The 15,375-nt window shown below is 38.0% G+C and overlaps 2 protein-coding genes across 6 annotated transcripts in view; both read right to left on the bottom strand.

Moving 5' to 3' along the window:
- The window catches only part of LOC135172709 (ephrin-B2), a 228,783-nt gene that overhangs the window by 168,613 nt on the left and 44,795 nt on the right, over positions 1-15,375 (bottom strand). Inside the window, exons 1-2 of one of the 5 annotated variants that reach the window (XM_064138992.1) lie at positions 11,289-14,020; positions 9,208-9,388 (exon numbers count right to left, since the gene is read on the bottom strand). In XM_064138992.1, coding sequence (XP_063995062.1) covers positions 9,208-9,335 — 128 coding nt within the window. In that variant the 5' untranslated portion in view covers positions 9,336-9,388; positions 11,289-14,020. Of the gene's footprint in view, positions 1-9,207; positions 9,389-10,702; positions 14,021-15,375 lie in introns of those variants that run through there. The other 4 variants (XM_064138995.1, XM_064138991.1, XM_064138993.1 and 1 more) reach the window with 4 other exon arrangements.
- LOC135172721 (probable salivary secreted peptide) lies at positions 14,686-15,265 on the bottom strand. The gene has a single exon (XM_064139021.1). It carries the CDS (start codon positions 15,189-15,191, stop codon positions 14,784-14,786), a length of 408 nt encoding a protein of 135 aa, XP_063995091.1. The 5' UTR covers positions 15,192-15,265; the 3' UTR covers positions 14,686-14,783.

Genomic DNA, 15,375 nt, shown 5'->3' with positions numbered 1-15,375 from the left:
GAGGGCGGGGTATATTTAGTGGAAACGGACTCCACCCGCTGTCCGCCCAATATTAACTCGTGCCATAATGCGTTGAATTCCTGCCACCATTCTCCAGATCCTCCATTCCCTCTCTTCGTTTCTCCACACTTCAAGGCAAGGTTTAACTCTCCCAAAATTCCACGGAAAAGTAACTAGCAACCTGTGTAGTCGATACCCGTTAAAAACTCACTTTGGTATTGAAGGTAGGAATAAATTGACTTGAGCCCATCGACGGCCATTTCAATTTTTTTTTTCATCGTGTTGATGATGTTAATGAAGTTAATGAACACCTCACGTATGAAATTGACATTGATCTTACATTATTAATCCTATACCTAAGGTCCTTGGGCGTTGGAAATTCCTTCAACAATGAAAGTACCTTGAGATTTTCCGGGGATAAAGGATATAGCGATGCAAATCCGAGAAAATTCTTTTTTCAATCGATGTAGACATGGAAATTCAATTGAAGCATCTTTCGCCGAGTCCCCTCAATCATCCATCGCGTCGTTGCACCGAACAATGGAAATTGTCAAGATGCACATATGTATATCAAAAATATATATAATAAGAAATTTCTATGGATATTTGTCGATAGGTCGCATTTCGATTTGCCATTGGAGCATGGAGAATATCAAGGTGAAAAGAAGCGAGTACTCGAGATTTTTTTTTTTATCCTTTTGGGCATCGTTCATGCTATAGCTCCTACCATCCTTTCTTTTGATTTTTTCTTTTCTTCTCTTTCTTCAGCATCCAGCATCAACTGTATTCTCATTTTTTTTTTACTCTTGAATCCCTCTCTGTCCCTGTCTCCTGTAGCAGTCTTAGAAAACTAGCTTCATAAAGGGTCAGTTGGCAAACGGAGTGCACACACGAAACTAAAATGAAATACGAGTCTCTCAAAAAAGACGCACATCCCCAAGACGAGCCCCCTTACATGCTTTTTGAAAGAGGGATGAACAGCGAGTCTACCAAGGAGATCGGATGTTTTTAGACATTTTCCGTCACTCCTTCACAACAATCGGACAAAAGGAAGAACCCTCGGTCCATCTCTCCTGTTTTGCTACGATCGACCAACTCGGATGCTCTCAACTTCCCACTCCCTTGCACCCTCTATATGTATTTCTTTTTTGCTTTTCCGTTCAATCAAGGATTCGATCTGAAAGAGGCTCTTTCTCTTTGAAACACTCGAAACATCCAGTGGAGAAACAATGGAAAGGATTCAATAGCTCTATCAACAATTTATATGCAATATTTCAGTCGACAAATGTATCTATCATTTTTTCCAACAAAACAACTCATCAGACTGAGTAAATAATTCTGTATATCCATAACGTGACGATTTTATTAATAACTATGGATGTCTGAAAAGTGTTTTTCTCACGAGGAGGAGAAAATGAAAAACACTTTGAATGGAATGGTGAGAAGGAAATAAATTCGACGCCAGCAAAACGAATTGGATTGCGGGCAGCGAAACGCCGCTGACGATCGGCAGCCAATCGACTATGCAAATACGGCAAGTCCCACACCATTTTACGATTCCTCTTGTCGTCGCTGTCTATCTCTACCTATCCTCCTTTTAACCACATCGCCGTTTGAGGCTTCCTGTGGGGGGGAGGATTGCCTCGTGCTACTAGTGTATACGCACGATCGATTCTCATTGGACGTGAAAAGGGATGGACACTGCGCGAAACTCATCCAGCCGCATCGTCGCCACGGAACACGATTGCTCCACGTACTTTCAATTAAACCACCAATCTGGTGTTTATCATTTTATTTATTCATTTATTTATTTTTTGTTTAACCTCTGGATCGTCAGGTGCTTCAGTATTTTTCCACCTTCCCTTAACTTATTATTTTCCATATTTAAGATTTTTTGGTAGCGAAATATGGATTAATCTACGCCACCATCTCACATAGATCTCATATAAGAGATCAGTTGAAATATCAATCAACTTGTTCGAAATTTACTTCCTCTCCCTTTGAATTTTATGTTTCATCTTTTGATTCAATTCCCCTCGCTCCTGATGTTCAACTACACTTCGTCCTTATTCTTTTTCCCAAGACACCGGTAAAAACATTTTGGCAATGTTCACACTCATTAAACACGCCGGAGACACTGGATGCTCCTTCAAAGCACACGGACATCTTCGACCCGGCGTCAAACATCATTACACAATATTCCTCGGATGAAGGAACGCAGACACGGTAATGCGAAGGGTGGAAGCGAGACAAGAGAGGAATGAGGAAAAAGGTGCAATGTACCGTGGGAGATAAATGGGTCACCATGGCAAGAGTTAATACGCATTTTCCTCCCGCCAACAACTCGAAAAAAAATCCCTATATAGTTATATTTTAGGCCTTACAAGTTGATTCTGCTGTTGACACTCGTCATAACCATTAGTGACTACTTTTCCGTGTGATTATGAACATTTCACTCATGAACGAAAAAATTATGACGATTTCAGTGGTAAATTATCCTAACACTATGTGCCAAACAATATTCGGTAAAAATTGCAAAATAATTACGGACTTTTTCAATGAACGTTCAGTAAAAAAATGCGTAACTGTCCGGTAATTTTTACCAACTACTGCACGTGATAAAAAAAAATTTCTCTCCACGGGGTCTATAGTTTTCCATGGAACGATAAGTGATTTCGGCTCATCAATTAAATCCCAATATTAGTTCCAGTACTGAAGAAATAATAGCGCCATCTTTTGTCGAAAGGATAAACAACAAAATAGAAAAAATACAAATCGAATTGGTAGAATAAAGATTCTCTCCAGTTGGGAGGTCTGAAGAGACTTGAACAGAGTTGAACTTAACCGGAGATAAGGGAATGGGCTCTTAGTCTCCTGCCACGCCATTTCGTAGTCCAATGTCGTCCTACCAGCGTCGTCAATGAGTTAGCGGATTAAATTGTACCCCAGATTCAAATATCGAATTTTCACAGTAAATTATTCCCTGGAGATTGCGCCTGCATGTTTCCCAGTCATATTTAGTAAGTTTTATTGCATGAAATACCATCGCATATCTGTTGTATATGTATCTCAGTATATAGAGTGCATTCTGTTTCCCCAGTAATGCACACATCTTGTAAAAATACGGCTCATATGGAGTCCCATATGAACGTTCATTTTTATCTCTTTCTTCTTCGCTGTACAACATGGGGTTAGAAGGAGCTCCATCAGCAGAGTCATTTTTTTTATCAAGTTTTCGTCTCACTGCAATTTTAAAGCGAGAACACAATGAGCTTTAAATTCGCGAGCCATAGGAATTAAATATTCCGTACATTGAAGATCGTTTATCAATTCCCGACCGCGAATAATCAGTGCAAATGAAATTAGACCTTGATTTCTCGTTCACTCCGCAGAAACTGGAAAGGCTAAAAACCGTTTAAATCATTTAGACGTGTTAAAAACCGTCTAGTGTTCAACAATAAAAATAGATGTTCCTTTGATTGAATTGACTCAACTCCCCGAATAGTGAATAGTCTTCCTGAAGCTCAGGTGCGTGATAAAATTTCATTTGTATATGCGTGTACAGATTGCATATAATCCAACTGTATCCATCAATTTTTCAATAAAACGAGGGTTTTTATGAAATTAGGGGAAAAAAAAATCGTGTGCAAATTTGGATAAAGGTGGAAGCCGACGAACGCTTCAGTGAAATGGAAGGATATCTGGCTTGATCGAATCGATACCAGCTTCGAACCAAATATTGATTCACCTCGTATTCACACAACTCATACACTCAGACATGCCAGAGGCGTTGCATAAATATTTGTCGGCGAGTTTGGTAAGACGACTGAAGAGATGTGTCCACAAACGAATTCGCCTGAAACACCCTCTGTGCATTGTCGAAGTAATTCGATGATGTCATCTATTATCCAAAGACACAGAAAAATGAATATTACATTGTAAAGCTAGAAATTAACAATATAATATGACAAATTGTGGAGAAGGAATTTGTTCAGATGTGTCGGTGTAAGTTTAGATAGTATAATATTATGTTATGCTCAGGGACTAGTAAATCCAACAGGATTCCCTTTGTGGGTCAGTAGCATAAATAGAACTGTTGGTACTTAGCATGGCAAAGCCCTTGGTGGCTTCAATGTGCCTACAAGCCATTACCATAATACTCAAGCAGACATCCAAGTCCTTGATATTATTCACTGTGGACTTGGTACATTTGTTATATTTTTCATTCACATAAAAGATGATGGGATAATTCAACGATTGTTGCTGATTTTTCTTTCACCTTATGGTGTGTTACGACACGTGATATTTTACAAATTTTATGTTTCTTGGTGAATAGTCTCCATGTGTACTGGATCTGGTGGGCCATTACCACGTTTCCAACGTTGCCAATAACTATCGTCCAGCCGTAACGTACACTAGACTATCGATCGATCCCGCAAATATTAGACAACAATATAGGCAAACAGTCCTGCGTAATTAAAGCGGAACTTCCTCAACCCCAGTTGCTTTCATATTCAATTCTTGGGAGAAGGGTGCCGGCTGTTGTTAAGGGGGATAAAATTCACATAAAAAGATAGAGCCACATTGTTCCGTAACGTAATGACTCACTTGATAACAATAAAAGAAAAATTTTTTGGACAGTAGTGAGAATGTAGGAGAGAGTGGAGTACAACAGAGGGTTTTTAATCGTCAATAGTATCGGATCGTTAATGGAAAATTTAATAATTTTCATTTGGCAGGTCTGCAATGATTCGATGTCTCTATGTGTTTCGCAAGTATCGACTGTTGAAGACGTTCTATTTCTCTCACTCTTCCCCAGATTTAAATGTTTACTTCTCACGCATCTTTTTAGAAGGCGCCAATAAAAACGCTCATTATTATAATGATTGTTTTCCTATTGAATAAAGGTACGAAGAGTGGAGAAAAATCACGAAAAATGAGTGTCCAACCGTGAGAGTTAAACCGGATCTTACGCCAGGATCATTACCCAGCAGCATCAGTAGAAGAAGGGGGTTTGCACGATCGAGAAGTTAACGATCCAGTAATATCACGGTAGAAACCGCAGGCGCGAGCGGTTCTTCAAAGAGATAGTGAACTGTATTCCAATGTATACACAAATACATGTATTCTAAGTGCAACTCTCAAATGTATACGCTAGTTAGCGTTCAAATAAATTGCCAACATATACATGTATATACGTATATATCGGTATTTAGTTTGTAAAAATATGGTAGCAAGGAAGTATCCTCAATTGCTGCCTCATACAATTTGACACTTTCCACCCCCAATCTATTGAACACTACGCAGAAATCCTTTCACGATTCGATTGAATTTTCCATTCAACTTTTCTCTGTAAACGAAAAGAAAACCAAACAATTCTGGTTGATATGTTTTTCAATGTGGAGGACATGGTTATCGAATTATTGGTAATTTCTTCTAATTTTTTCTCTCTGTGTGAAGAGTGGTAATAATTATGCAGTTGAGGATGAATGATTGTTATTAATGTTTTCGCAAATTTATCAATAAAATCGTTCAATGAAACTTTAATTGCCCGTTTCCTGGTTTTTTGAGAATTCAATGTAATTCAATGTAAATTTCGAATATGAAGCAAATGGAAATTAAAATAAAAAGTTTATGGAACTGTAAAAAGGGGTTATAGAAGAACTCTTAGAAGTGTGTAAAGGAACTTTGAAATTGAATTCACGAGTTTATTGAGTATTTCTCTAGTACCCGAGACCTTACGACTCCCAACCTCATACACTGTGGGGATCGAGTTAACATCTATCTCACGCAGTTCACATGTTCTTGCGTGGTTTCCATGCACTCACTTGTAAATACGCAGAACTATTTTAACATACGTCATGTCTAGTGGATGGAAAACAATAATGCATTTAAAATGAGAAAAAATCCTTGGTGATAATTTAAACGTGTTATATGGACTCTCAGTGAAATATCTTCTTGAAATTATTTAAATGTTAAAAAATATGATGAACAAAAAAGTTGTGCTGGCAGTGAGTCAATACGGGTACAATGTGACGTGCATATAAAACCAAATGGCTGAGCAGAACAAAAATTCTGAATACCCGTCGAAAACAGCCAAAGTATTTCTACTCAAATATTTTCAATATCACAAAAAACGGCGTATCCATACAGATAGATTAGCAAATGAATGCCCTGATATTTCTATCAGAGGTGGAGATTCATCGTAAAAATAATTATAAATGAAATTGAAAAGTGAAAATTAAACCACTTGCCATATACGTTGATAAAAAAATTTTGCTACTGATATATTACCCGAAATGTTCGAAATTCTCATCCAAAAATTCCCTTTAAAGTCTCATCAGAAGACCATTTAATTGGCCGAATCACATTTTCTCCAATATAGGAGTGGATTATTTGATAGTACACTTGAAGAGTTTATGCTCAACGCCCGGATACTTTCCACCAGTTTATATTCTAGAGATTTTCTTTTATAAATAAAGGAAAAGAATTTCTCAGAGCTCATTAGGATTGAATTGAAAAAGAAAAGGAAAAAAATAAATTGGAGTTAAAAACAGGAAGGCTCCACTCGAGAATTAAAAGAGAGAATCGTCTCTATTTTTTTTAGTAAGTGAGGGCTTGAAGGGAATAGGAAAAGGACAACGAGAGAGTGGAAGAGAGAGAAGGATGGAAAAATCAACAAAGATTGAGAAAAAGTAGTGCCAAGATCGTTTAGCTTTCTTTTGGTTTAGTGGAGTCTTCTGGGATTCACTGACGGAAGCGAGAGCAGGGGATTACCGCCTATCAAGAGGATAAGGAGGGGAATGAGAGAGGTATACACAAGTGGTATAGGTGGGACCAGGACAATGGTTAATCCACGAAACGAGGTCAATGGCCAATGTCGGACTTCCCGAGACGATTGGTCGCGCTAAATATCCTCTCGAATTGAATCACATTGCCCAGTGAAAAAATAAAATTTCCATTCTGCACAATTATGCCCATCTGATAATCTTTTGGAAAAATAACACCATTACGATATTTGTCAATTAAATTCAGGCATAATCATTATGATCATCGCTGAATGGGATGAGTTTAAATTGTAGATAATTACAATTTTCATTCAGAATGTGTTCAACGGATAATTAGCATTAATATTGATTCGCCTGTAGAGCTAATGTATTTGGCGATAGAAAAAAAACTGAAGATAGAGAAAACGATGGGAATGCAAGTAAATTGGCTCGACGAAAAGGAGCTCGAGTTCTCAAGAACTTGTACAAGTACCACCACAAATATACCTGTATACTGTTGGTCACTCGCCGATCTACTTCAGCTCTTTCCTTGAAAACGTAGTATCAATTCCCCGAGTAAATCCTCGAGTAATCCGACAACTGGGCCACTACGATCGAGTTAGTCTGAGGGGGGAATGCCATAGGATACAGAAAAACGTAACAATAAATACTTTCATTTTCTCGGGGTGGAAATATCTTAAACGGGAAATATGTATACGGTATATCTAACGAAAGAGAATCGTTTCACTCGATAGCTTATTTTCATTTAAAATCAACGTACGCGATATTTTCCTTAAAAATTACTTTACTATTCTCTCATAAGCCACTGAAAACTCCAAACTGGCGGACAAATTTCCCAGCCATTTTCTTTATCATCGGGGTAAAATTTCTCTGACCTAGAAAATCCTTGAACATCATATATGAATTTCTACCAAGTGTCAGAAATGAATTTGAGAAACGATGATTCATGATACACTTTCCTAAAACGCTAGGGTAATCGTGATCAAAAATTTCTTTTCATTCACCTCACCGCACCTTCTTTTCCCTATTCGAGATTGATATTCACCTTAGAGGTAAATTACAAAAATTGTAAAGACCGGAAACTAGGCCGAAACTCCATCACAAGCCTATTGGCTTCTGAACTAATTTTCTAATGGACGCCATCATTCCATCAAAAAGTTGTTGCCTCAGTGGATTCCATAAGTCGAACTTATAGTTTACAACCTCAAAAAATAAATCTCCCGAAAATATCCAACCCAACGGAAAACTCAGTCTTCAATTCCGAAGAATGAAATCTCACTGAACATGAAAGGAATTGAATCTTACGTATGACGAAGGTTTGAAGTACGATCGTTAAGTGAGCGCACACAAGAGAGAGCCCTTAAAAGCCAGCATTAGAAAAATCCTGTTGAAATACAACCAGCAGTTTAATTTAACATTATACTTTCCTTTGTTACCCAGAAAAATAATGTTCCATTATGTGATATTGTGATTTCCAACAATTCATATCCCGAGGTGTTACACTTTAATGTTTTCCTCTGTGAAGCACTTAAGTAAATTATCAATCTTGCTGAAAGCTGCCCCAAGGTGCAACACAAACGACGTGGGGGGGGAAGTGTGACAAGAATGTGAGGATGGTTTCACAGGGCTAACCTAAAGTCTATGGGGGATGATTGAGAGTGTATTACGAAGGGGATTTTTTTTCTCGCTTCTACGGTAGACATTCTTCAATCCCTCTTCCCCAGTCAATCTTCCAATCATCACATTAATCGAATAACAATCAAACTAATATGTTATACGGAAAAATGTATTGGACGAAATTTGTTCCAGGGTGAAATATTCGGTTGTTTTTTTTTTTCTTCACTGGCACATTGCGCCAACAATTTTCCGTGCGGATGTACGTTTTCATCCGGGTGGAAAGAAAGTGACGACGAGAGTTGAGTTTCACCGGAGTGTGAACGCAGAGCTTCTCACCAATCTCTCGCTTATTCGACGTAGAATCTTATCAACGATCGATTCCGATTTATCAGCATTCGCCTCGTGGCTCTAAAGTCTTACTCCTGTTCCCCCTCTACTTGCCTCCCTCTAACTTTTCGTCCTCGCCCAATCGATTCATAATGCTCCATTGCTTCCGATTATTTCCATTGCAGCGGAATCCTGATGTTTTCTATCTCTAATTAATATCCTACGTTGAGTTGTCAACGCTAAATATACAGGATTTGCAAATTGCTATGAATTATTAATTTGTCACGTGACAGTACTAAAGTTTGCGGCGCGCGTTGGGGATAGTCGATGGGATATTCTAGATAATCGCTCTTTTGGCTCGAGGCCTTCGGGCGATGGCCAGTTGCAAGTTTCGAGGGCTCACAACAAATTTCGTTAAAAATGAAATGATAAATAAATCATGCCATAAAGCAAAAAATTAATATGCATGACTCACATTGGATTGGTGGAGTTCCAGTAGATGTCCGGCAAACGGGAACAGGTGGCCTCCCTAGGGAAAGCCTCCATCACAGCTAGCAGGAGGAGAAATAGGATGAACCAGGGCATGACGTCGGGCTGAATCATGAGGCCGTTTGATGACACTTAACTTGTGCGAAGATACCTCTTAAATCAGCCACCTGCATGACAGCACAAAAAAATCAAATTTGAAGTGTTTAAATATTAAAAAATATAATGCGTCGAATAAACCCCTTACTATATAATACAACGAAAAATAAATGAAAGGTAAACGAAGAAAATAATTAAAAGGTAAAGCAAGTATTCCATACAGAGGAAAATTATTCTATTAGGTCCTCTCTTATACGCAATATCGATATAGTTTAGGATAACAATGAACATTGGGATAAAGCGGTTCAGTGCAGTTATTACAGTCACGTTTTGCTCGAACCTTCACGGCAGTTAAACAGTAGAAGAGCTGCTTTTTTTTTTCATTTTTACAAGCAGAAATGGCCCAGCTCGAGATACCGGCCGAAGCTTGGCTCCACCTTTGGAAATAAGCTTCGGCCATAATTCAGCCAACAGTCAAGCCAATCTCTAGTCAATTGTGGAACTTGAACCTTGGCTGTGGAGTGGGCCCCAACGTGGACAAAAAACTTCTGCCAATGTTTGATCACAGGGTCACTGCCAATCTTGACCCACACGTGACAGCCAATGAGTAGCCAGAATAGGCCGACCGATATAAAGATTTGAAAATGGGAACGGTTTTGCTAAATAGCAATGTGAATGCATTTTTTTGGGTTTCAATTTTTATTCTTTTACATCCAGGTGATTTCATGGGATATAATTGGGTAACTTTCTATAATCTGAAATAGATCAGGAAGTCATAAATTGTTGTAATTTTTTTAGATACCGCATGATATATAAAGAGTCGCAGAAAAGCGACCGTGCACCGAAAACTTCCAAGTCTTTGCGTTGGCACCCCTTTGGTCGATTAATATTGTGATAAAATCTACCCTTTCATATCTATTACTGCTAATCATATATCGTAAATCTTTCAAAATGATTCTCCAGCGCCTTCATTCCACGATTTTTCTACATTTTCCACGCGATCTCATTCATCAGTTTAAAGAGAAATTAAGAAAGTACGTAACGAGCTGGAGGGCAAATGAAAGAAATTTTCTCAGCGATTTTCAATTTTTATTATCGCTTAAACCTTACAATCTGCGAAATTCTCCAGAGCTTTGCTTGGAGAACAAAATGTGGCTGCTAAAGGAAATAAGAGGAGACCAAGTGGAAGAACGTGAGAAAAAAAAATAGGAATAAGAAGACGCCGAAGAAATACACGAAATAAACTGAAGAAAAATAGAAAGAATAATATCTAATTACAAAAACAATCCTTGTCAGGGTCTTTTCATGCGAAATAAATGAATTATAAAATTCAATAAAAAGTTCCTATAATTCTTTATTTGCTCAACTTCGATTCCTATACTCACTTTTTAGTATAACTGATGAAATAAACAGCACTGAATCACTATCCTTTAAATTGCTGAGTGAAATTTGTATGTATTCCCGTTTGTGGTTTAGTCACTCAAAACAATGCAACAATCACACGTGAATTCACAGCCTCCCGTCGGATATCCGGCGAGATAATCAAGCCTTCACTATTGTTTTTTTTCACACAACGACAGTTCTTGAGATTAATTTTACCATGAAAAGAGCCCTTTGAACTCCGATAAAATAAACTAATGAAAATCCATAAAAATAGGCGAAATAAAGGAATTCAACTCAGTTATAAAGGCTCGTCCGATGCGATTCACTGTAGGACCACAACAAATATGACTAGGAGGTAGTGAGTGGCATAGGCAGAATGAAAACAAAAGATAACAGCGAATATTCAAAATATGAACTGAAAATAAAATTTATTCAAAAGCAAGCAGATAACACAACGAAAAATAGTCACTTTTTGTACTAAATCAGACTAGATAGTAAAATAATGGATTAAAAAAACAAAATAAAATGTATGTCGAAGGAGGAAAGTGCCACCACTCAATTATATTTCCTAGGTGAGAGAGCACTGACCGCTGGATAAATTCTACTGCGGGATACAGGGGATGAATGATTCTGAATATTCCAGGTCTATACGTAAATCTCTTGCGGGAGCTGAACACGTGCACATTGGCTCAGCATTTTACACATATACACACAGAGGAGGTAGGCGATGTTGTAGCTTCTCGACTAGAGGAAACTGGTTGTTCGCACTGTACCCTATACACCGGCGTTGGCATCGGTTATCATGTGTTTCCACAAGAAGAAAGAATTCTTGTACTGCTGACTCTGCCCTATATTTAAACTCAATGTTTTTTTTCTATAAAAAAATTTCAATATTATCATTCATCACACTTTACTAAATTCCTCGTACACTTGCCAAGTAATTTCGTTTGGTCTGTGAGAACATGCAGTGTTCAATCGGATTCCATGCGAAAAATACTCGGAGCAACTATTGTTTTTTCCTCTTGCTTGTTGTTCTTTTTTCCTTCCTCTCTTTTTTTTTATTCTGTTGCAAAGGCTCTTCTTTATTTCCTATTCACCGAATTCGTTTTTTGTCTGCAGTGTAGTGTGCTGAGAATTACCTCAAAGAGAAATTCCATTTAGTTGAGATCCAAATATGCTCAAAAAACAGGAGTGGGCACTATTATGTCCTCCTTGCCCTCATTCATCCACCCACTCATCCACTCACTCACACGTTTGCTCCAATTTTTTTTTTTATCCCCTTCGTGGGAGGAGGAAAATATGGAGTACTCGTTGGTGTAGGGTTCTTCGTTCCTTCTCCTGTATATCAACTTTACAACTCGTGCTGAATCGGCACCGATTGGGCCTACTGCAAGTACCTGCTCACCAGCACACCCGCCACCACTTGCCTGGACTTGTTTGTGTACATCCACACAAGACAATGAGACGCGTCTCAAAGGAGGTGATGGTGTCTCGTGATGTTCTCACTTGAAAGTCTCTCAAATAGATTAAACAAGTTGTCATTCACCGCAGGTAAAATTATTCTATTTTTTTTTTAACAATAACTCTATCAACAGTTAATTTAAAATCGTATCTTTCTCCCAACACAATTTTTTCTCAGACGGTTCAATTGATTTCAGATGAAAGTAAGCATTTGCATAGAAAAGTTCATTATCACTAGATTGACATTAACAATTTTTGGTGCACAATCATATTATAGTTGATAGATTAGTCTCACAGTCACAGGAGCATTCAAATCAGCAAAATCATAACTATCATCATCATTCCCATCATCATGACGATTATTATTTTTATTATTATTAATATTATTATATTATTATTATTGTTATTATTATGAAATTGACCTCTCACCCTGAATGGGGCATTAGAAATAATGAAATCACGATTACACGACAATTGTCAATGGCACCACTCGTAAATTTTGTTATTATAAGTTAATATATTAATGAAATGATGTGGTATGCCGCGATATACGTTCGTACAAAGATTTTTCCCTTTTTTTTTTCGCGGATATATAACAATACCGAACGTCCGCTCCTCGAACGTCTGCTCGCTCCTCTGTTGGCGGGCTTCGAATGACGAACTCCGTTCTCTCAACCACGCAACTGCGCGCGCGTTTGCGACGATCTTCTCTCTCTCTATTACCCATACATCCCTCTCTTTCCATTAATACAAGAGAGACAGAGAATTCCAACATTCCACTTTGAATAATGCGCAAGTCCCAACTTGTACTTCCTGAAGTACTGCCAACACCACAGACTCTGCTCCTGTCATTGGTGATGGATAGAAATATTGTCCTTTATAAAAATTATTGGATTTTTATTGATCAACAGCTGGGATGAATTTCAACGCAGTTGCTCTTGTTAGAGAATCATAGTTCTACTTTATGGTTGATTGTCATCAACTTTCGGTTTCTTGGGGACCGCAGTATGTGCTGAAAAATCATTACTGCAGTGGGTCGTTTTATTAAAAATAGTATCGTTTTCTCAAGCGTTTAATAGGAATAAACTTCATGAATGGACGAACTAGTGGATAAAGGAGGAGAAAAAAAATAGTTGGAGACAATTCGATAACCAGTAGAAAGTTTTTAAACTACGTGATTTGAATCTAAGGGAAACTCAACACAGAGAAACAGTGCAGGAATCTATGGGGGATGGTCCAGTGTGCGGGTAAAGTCGCTCGCCTCCAGCCATTAAAGTCGGTTATCTAAAAAGACTTTCGAAACTGTAACACCGAATAAAAAGATAGTAGACTTACTTTAGTGAGGCTGGAGTAAGAGAGGCAGAGACCATATCTTTTCTGTTTATCGACTCTATGAATGCACCGTTTTTTTTTTTCTTCTCCACCACATATTCGTTCTACTCGGACTTTTTCATACCAATTGACGGCGCAATATTAGACAATTAATTCTTAAAATCCTTCTCTCACGGCTAATTGTTTATCTCGTTTTTTACCATCAAGTCAGTCTGGAAGACTGAGGGATTCGATAACTAAATAATTCAGTGCAAGTTCCATCCACGTGGGGATTGGTGTCAGAGCTGCGTGTCTTGCACATATATCCGGAACGTAGCAGACAGTTCAGCCTCAGATATACCATTCCTCTGTTGGGGTAAATACGTATATATGAGTGTAGACGCCAACCTGACTTTCAAAGACAGCCCTTGCTATGTCCAACCACAGGTCCGAGTATTGAACTTTCTTGGTGTGATTAAATATTTAATGTTAGCGATCGATAAAACTCCTGTTTTCATATATCCGTCGACTTCCTATTCTCATCCTCGACACATCGGGGTTTTCCCCGGTCTGGCCAACCCCAAGTAGCTCCTCCAGTATTAATTTCACTTTACCGTTTCGTACTCCCTCTAATCGCTCATCACTTATTGCGGTATAATTATGGAAAATTAATATTCTTTCCTATAATTTACTATAGACTCATTAAATTGAGAATGAAAGAACTCAGGGGGAGGAAGGGGGTTATAATTGAAGAATTGCTGCAATAATATTATCATCCATTTATGAGAATACATGAATGGAAATTAAAATAGAACTATTCATGAAATCCAGCGTTTTTACACTCGTCGCTATTTTTGTTGACATTATTTTAGATTTACTGACACTATACATGACCCGTGCATAATATGACAATGAAGAAACAAGAAAAGAAACAGTTTGTCTAATTATAAAACGAAACGATGAAAAATAGTTACAATGGGTATAAGCGGTTTCTATGTATAGACCGAGACATTTTTAGACCTCATGTACCCATTGAATATTTTACATGATAAAGCCCTCTGCACTACCATGACACTCTTCTTTCATAACGTTTCGCGAACGTTCTGTCATATATATTGAGTTCACAACCATATATAAATGTGAATTACGCTCTCAATATTAGCATTGGCAGCTTGAGGGAAAAATATTAAAACCGAATAAGTTACAAGACATATTTGATTGCAGTATGAACTTGATGATTTATTAAAATTTCGTTAAACAATGATAAATGGTCGTTTTTCATTAGTTATAATAGCATTGGTAGTTTACAATTCAAGGCCTGGAGTAGAGTTGAACAATGAAGTTGATACCATGGCCCCGCTGACTCTTGAATCTGATGGTGACATCATTCCGACCAGGTCCACCTTCGACAATGCTGGCGTAGGCTCCATTTCCATTTGTTTTCTGATCCAGTGCGACAACTTGGGTTATCCTTTCATTTCTTGCTGCATAGAACGTCTTCTGCACGGTGACAATCTGCCACAATTTTGATGACTTGACAATATTCTCCTGATATGTCACAGAATCACCTGAGAGTCTTCTGCCAACGATCAAGTGATGACTTTTGTTTGCATTATTTGCCGCGTAACTTTGACTGTAGCTGTAGGCGTTTGATGGTGCGTAATTTGTGAAAAATACGGCCAACAGTACCGCAAGGACGAAGGTACACTTGGAAAACATTCTTGATAACTCAATGATGGCACCTGATTGTACAACGTTAAATTTTCAATAGGCACTGGCGAATAATTCCCAGGGCAAAATTTATATCGTGAGGTGGTAGCTGTTATCAGCTATATCGTCTTATCGCGCAAATTTATCTCTTCTTGTAACCATTCCATTTCTTCAAATAACAAAATCTCACGCT

Source organism: Diachasmimorpha longicaudata, chromosome 2 (assembly GCF_034640455.1).
Source record: "Diachasmimorpha longicaudata isolate KC_UGA_2023 chromosome 2, iyDiaLong2, whole genome shotgun sequence".
In the NCBI taxonomy this organism is placed as follows: Eukaryota; Metazoa; Arthropoda; class Insecta; order Hymenoptera; family Braconidae; genus Diachasmimorpha; species Diachasmimorpha longicaudata.
The sequence above is the reverse complement of the archived record's forward strand: the minus strand, read 5'-3'. Positions and strand labels throughout refer to the sequence as shown.

Bases quoted from the DNA above. Each gene is read 5' to 3' on its own strand.
- LOC135172721 (XM_064139021.1), bottom strand. From the start codon at position 15,191: ATGTTTTCCAAGTGTACCTTCGTCCTTGCGGTACTGTTGGCCGTATTT.